Genomic DNA, 18,350 nt, shown 5'->3' on the forward strand with positions numbered 1-18,350 from the left:
TTGGTCAAGGTTAATGCACAGCTTGTGTAAGACACAGATTTGAGACTAGTCAAGAAAAATTACTGTTAAACCAGCGGTCTCCTAAACTTTAGCCGCAACTGTTTGCGATAGTAGTTTGCAATCACAAGATGGTCTTTACTCTGCGAGTGTAGACAGACTTCTTCGAGATCTGACATCAACAGTTGTATCTGTCCTGGCTGATCGATACCCCTCGCCAGCTGGCAGGTACTCCTTCCTTTACAACCTACTAACCTGAGGAACCTTTTGTAAATACCTTGTCGATGGTAGTACAACGTAAGCCAGTTTATTTCAACTGTTAAGACAGATAACTTCATAAAACTAGTTAACAATTTAAAACTTCACTGTTCTGAGCTGTTTGCTGTTGACTTCTGCTGGACTCAGAATTGTTGTAGCAGAGGTGGACGAGTAGTTTATTGGGAGCATTTCCTGCTCTTTTGCAGGAAAACCCAGCCAAATTAGTTTAAATTGAGTGGTTGAGCTAACCTTACTAATTTTGCCTGAAGCAGAAATGGATTTACTTGGCAGAGGTTAAGTAGGCTAATTTCCAGTAGAGGTTGGTGGCTTCTGCATTGTTCCAATTGTTTCTGTACTGAGTGCATGCCTGAACGTGGCATTTCTTTTTTTCAGTGGGGAGGATACAGTATACCAGCACAGTTGTTTTTGCAGCTAGGTAGTGCGATAATTGCTCCCCCCCCCCCTTTTTTTTTTTAAGAGGGGCGATGTTTTTTTGTTAGAAAACATTGAAAGACATTTCTTATTTACTAAGAAAAATTATTAACTTTTATTCATGTTTTCAGTCAAACTGTATTTGGATGAGAATTGGAATTTGTGCTCTTTTTATTAAATAAAAAGTACCTTCAATATACTGGATACATTAAAAAGTTTTATCTAGACATAGTCTGACTTAAAAATTAATTTATCAAGTTAGGGACATATGAAGTGCAGCTGGCGATTTACAAATTGTTTCTTGTTGTCAGAGTCGCTATTTTAAAAGGCATTTAATGATCCAAAGAGATGCTAAGTAACATCTTCCACTAGCAGGAGTGGTTTTGGTGGGGTGAGTGATGGACTTGCATTGAAGTCAGTGGGAAGCAGATGCCTAAGTGTTTATGTGCTTGTGCAAACTTTATTTGTCGCCCATCTACTTGTCCTTATAAACCTTTGAAGATCTGAAAATCTGACTACATGTCTTAGGGCTGGTATATCTTCTGTTTGCCTACTTTTTTTCTTCATAATTATAAAAGGAAAACCAGGTTTTCATTTTTCTTTTAAATGCTTACACTGTGCATGTTTTGAATAAAGAAAATATGCTTCAACAGGTAGGAAAGGTAAAACCTAAATTATTTAGACAGGAAGTAGAAAAAATATCTGTGCAAAAAGTAAAATGTTGGCATTCCAATTATATTTCATATGGATAATGTTGCTCTTAAAGCATTGTATGACACTGAGTTACAAACTCTAAATGAACTCAGAAAGTAGCTGGTTTTAAAGTTCTTAATAGAATTAAAAAATCAGCAATTCTACATTAGCTGAATGTCTAGATGCACTTCATTGATGCCTTCTACTATTATCTTTATCTTTTGATTAAGTAATAGTAACAACCTTTAATGAAGACAAATATAACTTGTAAGCTTTAGAATTACTTATTTTTAGAAAAAAATACTTTTAAAAATCTGGTTTAAATATAGGTGGATAAAATGTGGTTTGAGGTTGTTAAGTAGGATTGCTTAGGTTTGTATTTATTTTACTATTAAATTTTCAGGCTGACTTTAGAAAAGGGTGTTTTGTGCATTTCAAGACTCATACTATACAGTCTTGTGAATTTACTAGTGAAAATGTTTCATGTACTGAGGGAGACGCCTAAGTTTGCAAGCGCATTCATGATGAAAAATAAGTGCTTGCATTTAAAAAAACCCTGCTTGCTGTGTGCAGATGCCATGCAGATTAAACTTGGAAGCACGTTGCTGAGAAGTAATTTGAAATTCTCCTTCTTGTATTAATATTATTTTAGAAAAAACAAACACAAAACAATCTAGGAAATAGCAATTTCCCTCTATCCAAGCGGATTGGTTTATTTGTATCCTGTTTCTTAAACAGTACTCCTTATTTGTGCAGAATGGGAAGTGACTTTTTTCCCCAGTTAAATGGAAACGTGTTGGTATGGCTACTGTCATAGGAACCAAGCACAACATGACAAATAATACTACCAGAGTAGAATGTAAAATACGAAAATTGTAGGTAATGTGGTCCTTATGACATGGAGGCCATCCATGGTTTTAAAGTACTTTTCCTACTCTTAAATAACTGTATCAATTGACCTAGTTTAATGAATGGGGTAGGCTAACACCAGTTTGCTGAAGAGATGGCCCACAGCTTTAATGAATTTTTTCAGTGCTAGTGTTGACCCTGTTTGCATGGTATGCAGAATTGTTTTTGAGAGCTGCATCACTTTGATTCTGTTTTAGTTACAGGGAGTACTTTTATTATGTCTTTAATAATGCTTCTAAAAATACCTTAAAGTGGTTTATTCAAGAACATTTTTCAGCTCCAAGCACTCCTCATATGTATTTCCTTACCACTTCTACTCTCCCTCAAAAGATTATTGTGTGTTTGAAAGCAAAGAATACTAGTGTATTGAAATAATTGTATTATTTTATCATCAAACAGTATAAACAGAGAGTTGAGAACATGTTGTTAGGTAAGAGTGATTCTGATGGTGTTTAACTCCTAGTTTACTACTTTGGAACTTGCAGAAGATGTCAAAGTAAAGGAAATGTTGTTAATAAGCAGTTAATGTGTTCAGTCCTTACTTCCACTAGAAATTTTGTATTCAGAGATGTCGAGAACACTTGAAATTCTGTATTACGCCATTTCTTGATTTAGAAGATACCTGAATGCACCTCAGCATGTGTTAAATGCTTTGTATTTTATATTTAAAGTGCAAATCACATGTTTTTTCTTCCTTTACATAATCAGAAATAAAAGCAGAGAATTGTATTATGACAACAAAACACTATAAAAAGGGTCATTTTTTGGTGTGTATAAATATTATGTCAAATCTTGATATTAGTTATCTTAAGCAATTTTTATTTAAATGAAAAGCTAAAATACCTGTATTGATTTGACCACAATTCCTGTGCATTTTCACTTCAAAGCATTCTGTTCTTACATGCAAAGACAGTGTTGTTAACCCTTGGAACAGAGGGGAAACAAAATTAAATCAGTTTCTTCAGACTGTGATTTTTGTTAAAGGAATTAAAATTGTAATTCAACTTTTGTGTTCCTGAGTCTTCAAACAAGGAAAACTAGAACATTTTTTTCATTCCTAACTTTTCTGAATTTCAGGTGCTAGAAATGAGCAAGACCTGAGCTGGTTTCACTGTAGCTGTTCATATAATTCTGAAAATGACAAGAATAATGGCAATGCCACACTGCAGCTGCTTGAAATATCTACTGCTGTAGGCTCTTCTGCAGAAGCTCTTTTTAAAAAAGAGAAAAATAAATTTAAAATGGGATTGATTAAGGAGAATTGATTATTACTTAATAGAAGGGCATATGTGATGAGAGAACCCAAATGCTCAAGAGTTTCTTAAAGTGGAAAAAAGGAGGTAGGAAGAAAGGCAGTTTTTGCCGGCCCCCCCCCCCGACGTCTTTTCTTGCTGGACAGGTTTTAAGCTTCTCATTCTGCTAGTAGACAAAGACCTTAAAAAGTTGAATCTTTAAGAGATGTCTTACTAAGTTTTCTTGAAAAGAATCCCAAAGGACTTCCATTTTTATTCTCGTTAAGTTCTAGTAGTAGTGACATCATCACAGTAAGGTGTGATCACCTTAAGATACTTCTTGAAGTTAAGTTTTGCATGTGGTTTGTTCCATAATCTTTCCAGATGGTTGATTATTATTGCTGGATTAATGCTTTTTATACTACTAAAGGATAAACTTTTTTACCCAGCTGTTGCAAAGCATGATGTCGCATGTGAGCAGAAAATATTGAAAATTTATTTTTAATGTCTTGTTTGAAGTTTATTTCTGAGAAAGTTTGTTCTTTTGTAGAAATGAGCTCTGCCTCTTGGTAGAAGGTTTTGCTGGCCTGAAGAAGAATCTTCAAACATGTCCAGAGCTTAGGTGACACTGAGGTAGCCTAGTTTCAGAATACTGAGTACTTAAAGAAAGGGACAAGTACCATATGCTGGTCTTAGCTGGAAACTTCTGTAAAGTGTCCATTTTCTGTGGAAGTACACTATTGTGAACCTATAGCTAGGGTTTCTAAAAACCTAATTGTCTTGACCAGATATTGTGCGCTGTAAGTCAAGTGGAAGAGTGGGGGAAGCATAAGCAACAAATCCAGTCATATCTGTTAGAATAATACAGAATCATAGAATAATTTAGGTTTTAAAATCATTTAGTCTGCCCCTCTGCCATCTGTTCGGGGCATTGTTGTGAAGGGCAGGGACATCTTTCATTAGATCAAGTTGCTCAAAGCTCCGTCCAACCTGATGGTGGCATCTAGTATTATTCAGAATTTATGTACAGTTCAGAAGAAGGCTCTGAGAATAAAAGGATAACATTTAGATTATTTATTAACCAGGGAAGTGTTTCATTTCTTATGTATTGCTTAATACAGGTGTAATGTGAAATTGTTGCTTTACAGAATGAACTTTTTCAGTCTTAAAGTACCTACTGTCTGCCTCTCATACTGTACACAGTATGCTAATTGCAGAGCACTTCTCTTCACACAAATTATATCTGTTCAAAATAATAGCAATACAATAAGCCTTACTGGGTTTACACAGGATTTGAAAAGGCTGGTCAGTCCACAGTGGAGGATCAGGTTTTATCTCCTCTAAACCCCAGACCACCAGCAGGCACTCAGTATCCTCCAAATCTTTTCTAATACTTAGTATCTGAATACTATTAATACTGTTTTCTGTTTTTTAGCCTTCCTATAAAAGAATACAATTTCTCTTCCTGTATGCACCACACATTTTTAGTGTATGTCTACTCAGTTTTAAATAAACTTAAAGTTTGAGTGGTTTGACTACATATTTCAGAACAGCATTCTCATTGAGTAATTTGTTAGATAAAAGTAGGGTTGTTGGTTTCTCCCCCCAAATATTTAGAATTTCCTTCTACATTTAAAGCAATTTGCAATTATTATCATCAGTGTCTGAGATGGGCATTTCCCAACAGGAAATCTGGTCTTTGGGCTTTATCTGAATTCATCATGCCCGTTTATTCTGTCTTATCTTTGTATGTGTTGTAATGGCCCTACATTGCAGTCATACAAGGCAAAAAGAAAATGTGTATAAATTCTTCATGTTTATTATGTCACTGGTAATTTAAAAACCTTCTCCAAGGGAGCGATGCTTCATCTATGGTTCAGCTTTCCCCATGCTGTATCAGAATTAGCGTTAAGCCAGAGGCCATCTGTGTAGCATTCAGTGTTTCTCTGGCTACATCTATATCAGTGTATTAAGTGTCCCTGAAGCTAATTAACACAAAATGGCTCCTGTCCATACTCTTAGCCCCAAAACAGGTGGCTATATCCAAATTTACTTCTGAGAATGGTACCCTGACCACAGGTAGCTTCTGAACAGTGCCTTTAAATTGCTTGAAAGAATGCTAATTGGCCTGGACAGAAATTGTGTCAGGCCCTTTTCTAACAATTTAGTGGTACGAGCAGTTCATTTCCATGCATGGGAATGCTCCACAGCACTGTTGATTTCACTAGTATAGATGTGTAGCCTTTACAACTTCAGACAGCTAAATCAATACATTACCTCTTTATCATCATCTCTAAAATTGTACTTAGCTGCATTCTCAGAATACATTGGCATACTTTAAGCCTATAATTTTATGTATTGTTAACATGATCAAAAGAGGTAAAATTAGTTGTTATTTTAGCTTCAGTCTGGGTATGTTTGTGTTTATTTAAAACATACAGATTTAAGTTGAAAGTTGTTATGAAGGCCAGATTGCATTCCTTCTTACAAACTAATTTGTGGTAAGATCTTGAGATAAAGAAGGGACTCTCTCCCAAGGCAGTTTTTTTTTCTTCTCCATGTAGAATTTAAAGAATTTATGTTCCTATTGTGCAGAATCCCAGCAGGATCCTCTTAATCAGTTGTTTGGTGTTTTTTTAAAAAAATTCCATTCTCACTTTTTTTCAGGAATGTTTGATTCATCTGGTAAAGTGTTCAAGAATTAATTAATTGTCATGGTTTTGTATGATTTGCCACGTAAATAGGGACATATAAATGAGTACATTTGTGTTGATTACGTGGTCAAAGTGTGGAATACAGATGAGCAGAGAAATAGTGAATAGATTTAATTACAGGAAAAGACTGATTCATAAGATGAAGACAGAAAAGCACAACTGTTACAATTGCTGATTCTGTGCAGAATCTAATGATGAACTTACAGATAGTTACACGAGGTGAAAAAATGGCATGGCAAGGTATTTTTATAAAAGACTTACAGATTCAGTAAATTTAAGAAGCAGCCTTTATAAGCATTAGAAATCAATAATTTTATTTTATTCTGTGTTTTATGCTTTTATTTAATAACTGCTGAACAATCAAGGCTGAAGGAGGTATTGTGGAAATGTTTACCATGGTGGCTGGAGCAGTTGCCAAAATCTAGAAAACCTATTTTTAGACTGCTGTTTTCATGAGATTTAAATCTACAAATACTATTCTCTTGTATAATATCCTTCTAATTACTAGGCTTCCTATGGGAACCTTATCAGCCCTTCTTGTCTAAGTATTGCCAGAATGTAGCAAAGAGTGTCCATTAATAATAGGCCAGAGAGAAAGGAACATTTTCCAATAATTAAGATAGTACTTTGCCTGTGTAGAGTCTGGAGTTTGATGCCTTATTCTAGAAATGGCTGATGTGTTTTGCATTAAGTGCATAAGCAAAGTTTCTGTTGGCACAGTTACAATGAAATATGCAAATATGAGGTATTATAACATTTTTAGTGTTTTAAGTCTAAAGAGTGTTTTTGTCTTTTTATTTCGGTCTGAAAAGTGTGTAATATTCCTAAATTTCAGAAACATGCAAGATAAGTATTTACAGTTGAAACGAAGTACTCAGATCTTTGCAGTTGGGAAAGATTCCAGTTTAGCAAAGAGCTTTGAGTAAGTGTGTAATTGCGTGTGACGTAAGAGCATTCGCGTGTTGTGATATTTTGTTAGGTTGTGACTTTATATGAGTATTTTATTTTGTGTTGCCAAGACAAGGTGAATGGCTATTACCTTCTGCAATATTGTAGATACCTGTGTTATTTTAAATGGTTTGAGGGAATCTCAAAGAACTGGAAATTCTCGGTAGGATAAATTCATTTCAGGGTATTATTGTTGTCGTTGTTGTGTAAATAACTTTAATGTAATGGCTAGCAGGCAGAAAATCAATGAATTTACTTCTCACATGCAAAAAGCCTCCCAGTCTACTTTAGCTAAAAACATTAATGAAGTCCTTGAAAGTGCACAAGGGGAATGCTTCTTAGTTTTGTTGTGCAAATACCAGCTCCTTCTATGTATTCGGTAATGGAACTGTGAACTAAAGACAACAGGGAATTGCCTCCTTAATTGTAGGTAATACAGGGCCAGTTTGCATTCTGAATTTGGGGAAAAAGCTAAGACTGAATTGCAATAGAAATTTTCTGTTTGGTGAGAGTAGCTCTTCAGCGAATGCTCTGACAGAATATTGTATTGCTGTAATAAGCATTGTTTCTTTCTCTGCCTTCTTTTGTGTTACGTGGAAGGGAAAAAAAGGCAAAAACCTTTATCTAATTTAAAATGTCATAATAGTTAAACATGAGATGTAGTGGAAAAATGAATCTGTAGGTGTTCAAATAGTTTTCTTCATATAGTTAAGTATTTGTATGTTGCTTTTATAGCTTTATAGTCGGTAGGTCTTCCAGCCAATTTAACAACTGCTTGAGTGTTCACAGTTCTGAAAGTTAAGTAACTTTGTACAACAGTAGACATTAAATGTGTGCACATGTATTTGCATTAAAATGTCTTTATGTATGTAGTTGTTTATTTCGGGAAATACTTCTGGAAGGCTTGGTTGTGTTATCTGCAGTCATCAAAGCCCATAATGTGTTTAATGTACTTTTGCTTGCTTCTAATTTTGTGAGCAACTGTAAGATTTTTTTTTGTTTGTTGTTTCAATATTTGGCAAAATATGAGCCACTGTTTTTAATGGAAGTGCCCAGCTTTAAAACATGCTCCAAGTTATCACACTGTGTAGGAATGATAACTTTGTGTTATGAATTTTTAAAAAATAAATTTGTATTCTTTTATGTGTATATTTATACATATATTTTAAAATATTTCCACATTAAATACGCTTATTAGATAAATATATTTGTTGCTGTCAAAACACCACTAGGTCCTAGGATATGTTTGTGAAAGAATTCATGTAAACAAGTGACTTTTATTTATTTACTTTGACACTTGACTTAGTGACCTAAATAGTGTTCACTGAAAGCAAGTTTTTACATTCTGTGCAAACTCTGCATTATAAGACATGGTGTGTGTGTCTAATGCTATGTAGGAAGCTGTATTTAGTTGAAAGTATTATTATTACTATATCACAATATATCTTACAGTGTAGAGACATTCATTTGTATCACTACCAGCTCTGCAGTGCATATAGGAATACTGAAAATTGTTGTAGAAACTTTCATAATGCAGTGGCATTTGAGATTTCAGTGGCTGTCTGAAACCAGGTGGCTGGTGTTGGTGGTAGTGTGTTACTGTGACTTGCTTTGGGCAAGGCACACAATGCTTAGTTGTAATTCCCTGCACATGCCTGCAGTGATTGCTAACATGTGGTGCCATTTGTGCTAGTGCATCTTTGCCGTTCAGATAGTCTCTCGTGTTCAGGCATGTACAGTACAGGTGGTACTGTAGATTGTTTCTCAAAATAGAGAAACTTAGGGTTTTTTCTAGAACTTGCAAGTGTGTTACGAAGACAGCAAAAAACATGTTGAGGATTCTGATGTTTTGTTTGAAGAGCTAAACTCAAACAGCAGTGATGTTTGACAGACTTGATGAGCTGTCACCCTACATGGCAACACAATGACTATAATATTAATAAAGTTAATACATCTGGGAATTGCCTTTGTTGAAATGTTAATCCCCAGATATAGGCTGTGTGGAGACTTTCCCATGCAGTCCCTCTGCCAGATTTGGCCACAGGATTTAAGAGGAGTTAGAGAAAGTTAAAAGAATGTAGAAGTAGGACTAAAATGGCTTTCAGCTAGTATTTTCGCTAACAAATTTTCATAGTGAATGAAACTTTTGCCTTTTATTTTAGGACTTCTTTCTCCCTCCTCCTTCCTGCTGTAACAGCATAGAGTTTCTCTTAATGTAGAGATGGTCAAAATACCTGTTTTCTTCTCCTGTTCTCAATTATGCAGTGTATTTATCTGTGTTCCTGGTAGTGGAGTTTCTTCAGAGGCTTATGTTGTCCCTCAGCCACCCCAGTCTTTTGAAGTTGCACTCCAGCATGCATACTTTATTTGGCTGGCATATGTCTTCTATTACTTTCCTTCTAAACTGGAGCTTTATTAGTATGAAAGCATAAAATAGTATCTTAATTTCTTTCCTCTTAGTGTTCCCATAGATATTAAGAATGTATTTTTGGTAACTTTAGAATTGATTTCTATTTTTTCTCCTTAGAAGCATTGTTTCTTTTGCTTGTTCTAATATCTAACAAAGTAAAACTTCCAGAATTGCTGAAGCTCATTAATTTTACACTTCTTTTTCTAACAATAAATAATATATCTTGCCTTAACAAAAATTCAGGACTTTGTGAAGGCATGTATTTGGTTTTCTTCTGTTTGCAAAGGCTTCTTGGTAAGTTAAGAACTTTTAAACCAAATTTCAAGTAAACCACAAATTGGACCGTCTATCATGTAGTCTCACATAACCTATGTTACAAAATGTTGACACATTTAAATTCCATTGTATGCAATTGTAGTTTGTACGTGGAGCTGTATAAAGGTCTTGGCCCAAGTTTAGTCTGCACAGGGCCTTCTGAGTTTTGCTCACAGTTCCCCTAATGTGACAGAATGTTGGGGTAGATGCTGGAGTGGTGGAGTCCCTGGTATGGTGCATATGGTCTGGCGGGGCTGCATGAGAACAGACTCCAGAACAGGCCAGCTCAGACTGGAGTACAGTGTTCTGCAGCCACACAGTGGAGCACCTGGCCAGATGTTTGAAAAGCACAACTGTTGGTGTTTCATACTCATTTGGCAAGCTGGCCCAATAAAGCTTCAAGAGTCTCGATTTGTCAGCCTGTCTTATTAGGTGGTCACAGTAAGCCAGAAAACCAAAGAAATGCTGCTGAGAATCACAATGCGGAGTGTTTCATGGGGTGCATTATGTGAGAGACTCAGTTTCTGAGGTAGATAATGCGAAAATGGAAAACGCACAAACATTGTTTTGAAGGATTCAGCTGCAAACATCAGTTGTGACAATAATTGGATGTAACTGTTGAATTGGAATTCATGGTGCCCTTGGGGCCAAGGAAAAAAGCCCTGAAAAGGTTGCTTGGCAAAACACTCAGATGCGAAATCCGGTTTGAGGCAGCTTGTTGGTGTATGCTAAAAGTTTGGGCAGAGCCTTGAAGCAGGTTGTTGACTGGAATTTCCAGGAAATAGTTAGGATAATTCTTGGGACAGACTTTTTGTTAATGAGTAAATTACTTGGGGCAGCTGCAGCAGCAGCTTTGTTAAGTTCTAAGCAGGAGTTTAATTCCAGAGTGCGGCACCAGTCTCCACTGAGTGCACTAGCGGCAGGAGAGTTGAATATAAACGCTTTGGCCCTGCTGAGAGCAGGGACCAAACGCTCTGTGATTAAAATACTGCCTGCTATTAGGCTTCATAAATGGATCAGATTTTCAAGGAACTGTAGCAGGCATAGATTCATGGTATATGACTGTAATGGATTGTTTGATAAAGACGACGTCTTTTTAAAAAGGTTGCAGCTTTTGATTGGCACCACAAGTTCACAGGTTGTCCCTTGTGAAGAAGCCAGATGTACAACTGGGTAAACCATGCATGAGTGCAAGTACCAGTGCATGTATTAAGGAGAAATGTTATTGGAAGCTTAAGAGGTATTTGGGGTTTTGAGTTCAAAATCTTACAATAGTAGGTAGCTTTTAAATCCCCACACACCCCCCATGCCCCAGCTACGTCCATTGTTTTACCAAGCATGGACTGAAAATGGTTCTGAAAATTTTCTGGTTGGCATGGCATTGCCACCAGCAATTCCTTAGTGCTTCAGGTCAGGGCAAGAGTCACATAAAATTAGGGGCAAAGAGAGACAGTGTGCAACAATTCTCACTTAGGGTGACACAGACTGGAATATGGAGTAGTGTGAAATCCTTATTACAGTAAGGATTTTGTCTCATGATTATCTAGGCTGTTGTTGGGAATAGGATTGCAGATAGGGAGACGGGATGCAAGAGAATGAGAAGGGAGAGTGTGTCTGTCTGTCTTCTTAAGAGAAGGTGTTCAGGCTAATAGAATTGGTTCAAGTTCATGTTGTCAGCCCCCTGCTAATAATGCTGCCAAAAAGGCAGTTTCAAGAAAGGTCAGGTGGAGAGCTCTGGTAGGAATGGCACCTGCTTGTTCTTCTTTTGAATACAAAGGTAAGGAATTGATAGTTGGACTGTGATGGTTCGTGCCGGCACTGTTTTGCCAGGCACTCACTTAATATATATTTGTCAAATTTACTGTGTCTTGGCATAGGGAGCCAAAATACTCAAAGAAGCCAGATATTTTATACTGTTACATAAAATAAGTTGACAAATGCAAAGGAAGTATGTGATGGACTCTAAATTTTCACTGGGTTACCATAGTGATCTAAAAGTCAGATTATTTTTTTTAATTCAGCTTCTCTACTTTTGTGAGATGCAGATTCAAAAGGTACCAGAAATGTTCCCCAGGCCTTAGCTTGAGAGCTTGCAGTAATGTAATGTAAGACCATTCAGGGTTACTGTTGGTAGTGAAGTCTATGTGCCACTGGCTGTACCTTAGTATAAACTTCCTTTTATTAGTATTTTTTCCCAAATACCTGAAAACAAGCCTGAAAGTAACTTCGCTGAATAAAATCCTCTGTTGTTACTTAAGTAGGTATTTTTGATGGACAAAAATATTACTTATCTTCATAAACTTATTTTCCCACAGACTTAAATGGAACAAAATGACTTAACTGAAGTTCTGTCAGAGGAACAGAACGTGTAATATGTGAATTTGATTTTCAAAAGGGTGTGATCTTTTGATTTCCAGCTTAAGGGATCCTTTAAAGGAACATGTTTTCAGAAAGCATTGAAATCACTGGCCCTTCAAAAAGTAGCCAGCCTTCACATGTCTACCTACGTTATTTTCCCATTTCTCAGTACTTTGCATATCCTGTAGTTCTACCTATTCACCAGATGTGCGTGTGTGTGTGTTCTGTTGTTTTTGGGTGTTGGTGGTTATTTTTGTGGGTTTTGTTTTGGAGGGGTGGGTTTTTTTGGGTGTGTGGGTCTTTTTGGGGTGTCTTTAGTTTTTGTTGGGGTTTTGTTTGTTTGTTTGAAGTTAAGCCTCTCGGAACAGAGTTGTGATCCAAACTGGAAGGCAGTTGTGGCTGTAAATTGCCACTGGGTTTCATTGCATTTCAGTTGAATATTTTGGATCATGTGTACACTGGGTTAACGCCAGTTCAAGATGCCATGCTAACAGTGTGGAGCACTTTTCAATGTATGTACATAAGGCAGTTTTCCTCATTATTAGTAATTTCATTCCAGGCCTTAGTTTAGTTAGTTGCTTTAGGGGTTTTTTTTGTACACATTAGCTGCATCTTTCTTTTTCGGGGCCTAATCATTCAGTTGGCATTGAAATTAAGAGAGGCAGTTGGAAGATTAAGGACCTGTATTGTTGATGTATAAAGCCTATGACTTCACTAAATTAAAGAAGCATTTTGAATTCATAAAAACCTTTTTCAGTGATCAAAGTATATGTTTCCAGTCTATAGCTACAGATTTGAGTTGTTTTGAAACATGAAATTAGCCTTTTGTGACTATCTGATTATAGTTTATGAGCTTTTGCACAACTGTTTTTCAGTAATAGAAAAGCTCCATTTATTATTCTTAAATTTCTTGTATCTTTACAGCAAGACCTGTCTATATGATAACCATTCTGCTGTTTGCACAGTAGCTGTATGCAGGACTGGTAAGATTAGAATTTAAGACTAGTAAAGCTCATTTACAAGCTAATTTACAAAGCTCCTTCTCTGCACTACAATTCCAGGTCATGTGTTCTCTCTGCAGGAAACAAAAAGGAGGGTTTGAAGGAATGAGGTCTGTACAACTGTATGTAAAGAGTTGGTACTGATGTAGCATGAAGGAATCATACTACAGCAATCTATTATGGTCTGTTTGTTATGGTTGAAGTTCAGTACTGCAGTGCTGTTAAACTCAATGGATTGAGAAGTAGTGAAATACCCTACCTCTAAACTAGCAGTATCTTAAAAGGTGTAAGTGTATGTGTTAAAGGTGGGGAAGGTATTTCTATTTGTTATGTGGGGTTTGTTGTTTTTTGTTTGGTTTTGGGTGGGTTTTTTTTGGGGGGGGGGGGGGTTGGTGTTGCTTGGGGTTTTTTTTAGCCTTTTTAACTGATGTTTTGGAGCCGTTGGGAGCTTTGTTTTGTTTTGTTTGTGGTTTTTTGCTTGGCGAACTTGGTTAGTTTGGGTGAGATAGGAAAGAGGGAGTGCTCGTTGAAGAGATGGAGCTTCGGTAAATTGAGTAACAACAAAAAGAGCTGAGAATTTAACAAAGTGAAGTTGGTACTTGCAGTGTAGTAGGGAAAAATCAGATCATCATTTAAGGTTGATTTGAATTGTGGTTTCCTATGATGTATTAAATAAGACCTTTGTGAGAACGTTGTGAGAGTTGTCAACACTGAAAAAAGCCCCAACCGTTTGTTTGCAAAGTTATTTTAATTTATACATAAAATTTTTCTCCCCCCCCCAATTTCTTAATCAAACTGAGTCAGAGGCAGTGTAATTTTTTGGCTTTGGAGATGGAAGAAGGAAAGCAGATTTTGAAATTACAGAGTTTCTGTGTTTGACAGAACTGTTTTAACACATTTTAATAAAGTGGGTATTAACAGAGGAACACATCCAGGATGTTCGTATTGTTCCACTCTGCTGGGACATGGCTTTAATAAAAAGCATAAGGTTCAGTTTTTGTATTTTAAAGTATGGAACAACATGGATTATTTTTTGATATATAAGGTGCCTTTTTTAAAAAAAATGCTTTAATAGCTATTCATTCGTTGTAGAATGGGTAAGTCCAGCGAAAGATGGCAGTAGATTTGCAAACTGTGCTTTGAGTACTGTGTGTGTTTCTGTATAGGGATTTTTACTTCATCTTACTAAATGTTCTTGTGAAATCTTGCATTCAGTAATGAAAGTGGTTTATGCTAAGCTTAAGCTTTGAGTCAGACCAACAAATATGAGGAAATTAGATGTAGCCACAGCACTTCTGAAGTCCTGTTAGACAAGCTGAGGCAGAATAGCTTCTGCCAGTGTAGAAATAGTACATGCACGTCATCTCCTTGCCATACTCAGCTGTGTATGCCTGCTGTTTACCCTGCATCTACTCTAGTGTTCATCTGACCCTTGTTGTGTTTGAAAAATCAGTGGCAAGCTGACGTGGAATCCTCTTAGTTTGCTGAATGAGCTCTCTGAAGAGTCAGAAGCTGAATGGTCAGAAGGAGGGAAAGTCAGTCTCTCTCTGAGCTACTCCTTTAGGTCTTGATCATGAACACACATTTATGTAGATGCTGTTTAAATTGATTTGATTTGACTTATCATAGATTTGATTAATCTGATTCAAAACTTTGTGAAGGCCATATCTTTTCCTCAATTTCAACAGCTTTTGATGATCTTACAGGAGTACAAAGCAAGGCCTACGTTTGTGCATGTGTAGGAAAGATCAGCTGTAGATTTTAAGGGTTCTTTTTTTTTTTCTTTTTTTTTTTTTTTTGGTTGGTATCAAAGTTAGACTAGTTCTGTGAAATCATCTTTTCAATGTTGCTCACCTCAGTTACAGTACAAACTCATTCAAACCACGACCACAGTCATGATGACAGATTCAGTGATTGAACTGTTTGAAAGACAACAAACAAATGCTGGTAGCACACAGAAGACTAGATTTTTGTGGTGAGCAGCATTTAATTGAAAGTATTTTAACTGTTCCCATGGTTCATTTAGAACCACTCTAAGTGGGAGATATTGTGGCCCTACATGCAATTAGACTTGGAGATAGTTCAGGACCCTGCACAACTGTGTTCTTTCTCAAGATGTTAGAAGCCGCTGTTAAGTTTATCTTAAAATGCCAATCACTAATGCATACAGGTGGGAATTTAGCCTGTCAGAATACATAAGCCACTGGTATTTTTTCAGTTCATAGTCACTACAATATTTTCTGGGTTCAGAATGGTTAGAATAGGGAACAGATGCTGGTCATGACGTAGGTGTATGTAATTAAAACCCATGAGCCTTAAATAAATGTTTCTGTCACTGGAAGAATGAAATCCTTTCTACGTGATTTAAACCCATGGATTTCTAACTTTCACAACTGGAAATGAGTGTTCTATTCCAGTAAACCTTGGGGTTTGTAGCTGTGTTAGGTTATCTACACAGTTATTTTTAGAAACCAGTAGAGAGATGCTTTAGAATGGATTCATGGGACACATAAGATTGCATGGTGCCTTATTCAGCAGGCATTCATTTTTTGACTTTACATTTGACTGTTTGGCTATGCTGCTATAGCTTCATGCTTCCTAAAAATCTTTTTATCATTTGTATTCCACAGTGTGTGTATTTCTCTCTTAGCTACTTTTAGATTGCTTAATCCCATAGTATATTTAATATTAGTCTTAAATGCAGAGGTTGAGCATTGTTCTGAATTGAGCTCTGATGTGCTCACCAGTATATATAACCCGCCCATGCACTTCTGTTGTTGTGGTTTGGGTTGGTTTTTTTGTTGTGTTTTTTTTTTTTTTTTTTTCTAGATTTACCCTGAAATGTTTAAGAAGTTCTCAAGTAAATGATAATACAGAAAATGGAAATTGTCACATCTTATCTTTTTGTGTGTGTGTGTGATTGCCATATTCAGTGATGTATGTTCATTTATGGAGTGCTTAACAATTCATCGGTATTGGAAGGAAATTAAAAAACCTCAAAGAAATAACAAACTTGAATAGCTGAAAGCAGATAAAAAAGTAGAATAAAAGTATGGTATTCCTTGTCTGATAAACTGCAAGAAGGAAATAAAATAATAAAACAGTTACGTAAATACTTAAGTCAGCATCTCTAAATGACCATTTTAATGCAACAAAAAGTAAATTCTTTAGAAGGGAAGTGCACTGTTTTGTGGAAGACAATATAGTGGAAGAGAAAAGCTAGGATTTAGATTTAAAAACCTGTGAGTAGGAGAGTGTTGAGGTATGAGTTTTAAAAAGTTACAAACAACCTAATTCTATAGGATTTTCCTTTTTTGCAGATTTTAAATTGGAATCTAATTTGCATAAATGAGGATTTTTCATGTAAAGATAAAACCTAACCATATTTAAATGTAATTTTTAGTCTGTTAAAATCCCTAAAAGCAGATGATAGTGCAGGGAAGATTTTTGCCGACTCCTTAACTTACTCAAGAGTCTGTGTAGTCAGGAGGGTGCTATAGCAGAGGTTCACATAAAATTAATATATATAGTACTTTGAATATCCTAAACACTAGTCAGACACGAATCATAGTTACATGTGATGCAGTATGCCATGTTATGCCTTATTAACTCTGAATTTTTCCCTTTCTTCTGCAATGTACCATTTTCTTAAAAAAAATTGTATTTACTACATTTAAAAGGTGCGGTTATGTGACTGATCTCTCACTTCATGAAATAATTACTAATGTAATGCATGTGACATATTCCCCAGAGGTCAATGACAATACTGTTTTCTTAAAATCTTTCTCATTCACCATGAGTTAATGACTTCAGTGTTTACTAAAAAAATTATACCAAAAGCTTGGGGTTTTTTCTTATATATTAAATACTTGTAACATGTACAAAAAGGAAGGTAAATGTTTTAAATGGTTTCCTGATTATACAATATTTTTATTGCGACTTAATGGACTCGAAATTGTCAGTTTTCAGCACAGTGAAAGTGTGTAAATTTAGGCATCTTTGCACTTTGACATAATTTCATGAAGGGTTTTGCAACTACCTATCAGTGTGAAGTTAAGCTACTGTGGGCCTTTTAAGTTGACTTTATATATTGGAGTATAGAAAGTTCTGAAAATTACAGGTTTTAATGGTAAATTATCTGTTGAGTTAATTAGTTTACCAAGCTGGTTGACTGTTTACTTTTGGTATATGTAACTTTTGTGTTTGCAGTCCATTTTCAATACAGTATATCGGCATTTTTTTTTTTTTAAGAGGTTTGAAGGGATTTCCAATAGTCATCATTAGCTGCAGCCATGGCTTGGAACTTCTGATCCTGATTTGTTGCGCTCAGTATCCCTGAATTCTCTTACTCTTGTGTAATTGTTAGAACTTGGTATACTGTTTCTCTTTACGTCAGGCAAAAAGAAATAAGTATTTTCTGCACTTTACCTCAATATGTGTATTGTTAACCTGCACAGAATAATTTTTATGATGCTTCCACCTGCAGAGTTATCTTGGATAGCAAAAGCTGATTTGGGAAAAATGGGTTCACAAGAGGGCTCAACAGGTTGAAATTTAGCTAGGGGTTATTGTTGAGAGATGTGAAGAAATTTAATACCCAAATTCGTAATTCCACATATCTGCATTTTCTGTATCGCCTATTGTCAGTCTGACTCATGTTTTATGTTTCATACCACTTTGACTATTGTTTCCAGTAAATCTCCATGTTTGTACAGTTTGTTTCCTTTGGCAGCTCAGCTGCTGGAGGATGAAGGATTCGGTTATACTATATGTATTCAAAACCTTTGGGTTTTTGTGTGTGTTGTTTTTTTTTATTATTCCAGTTATCTAGAAAAGTATGAAAAAGTCCATCATTTTGGGGAGGAGGATGATGAGGTACAACCAGGCAATCCAAAGCCACAGCTTCCTATTGGTGCAATTCCAACTTCCTATAACTACCAGCAACACAGTGTGTCAGGTAAATTTTTGAGGACAAAAGTGCTCTTTTTTCCCCATATATATATTTCCCCCCCCCCCCCCCCCCTCAGAGAGGCTACAGACATACTGTGTAGGTAAATGTACAATGTTATTAAAATTATCATAT

General features: G+C 36.0%; 1 protein-coding gene across 2 annotated transcripts in view; it reads left to right on the plus strand.

Annotated features, from left to right (window-relative positions):
* The window catches only part of ARID2 (AT-rich interaction domain 2), a 107,134-nt gene that overhangs the window by 43,587 nt on the left and 45,197 nt on the right, over nt 1-18,350 (plus strand). For both annotated transcript variants that reach the window (XM_080392558.1, XM_080392559.1), the window contains one exon: nt 18,091-18,224. In XM_080392558.1, coding sequence (XP_080248684.1) covers nt 18,091-18,224 — 134 coding nt within the window. The remainder of the gene's footprint in view (nt 1-18,090; nt 18,225-18,350) is intronic.

Source organism: Falco punctatus (genome assembly GCF_963210335.1).
Source record: "Falco punctatus genome assembly, chromosome: 6".
Taxonomy (NCBI): domain Eukaryota; kingdom Metazoa; phylum Chordata; class Aves; order Falconiformes; family Falconidae; genus Falco; species Falco punctatus.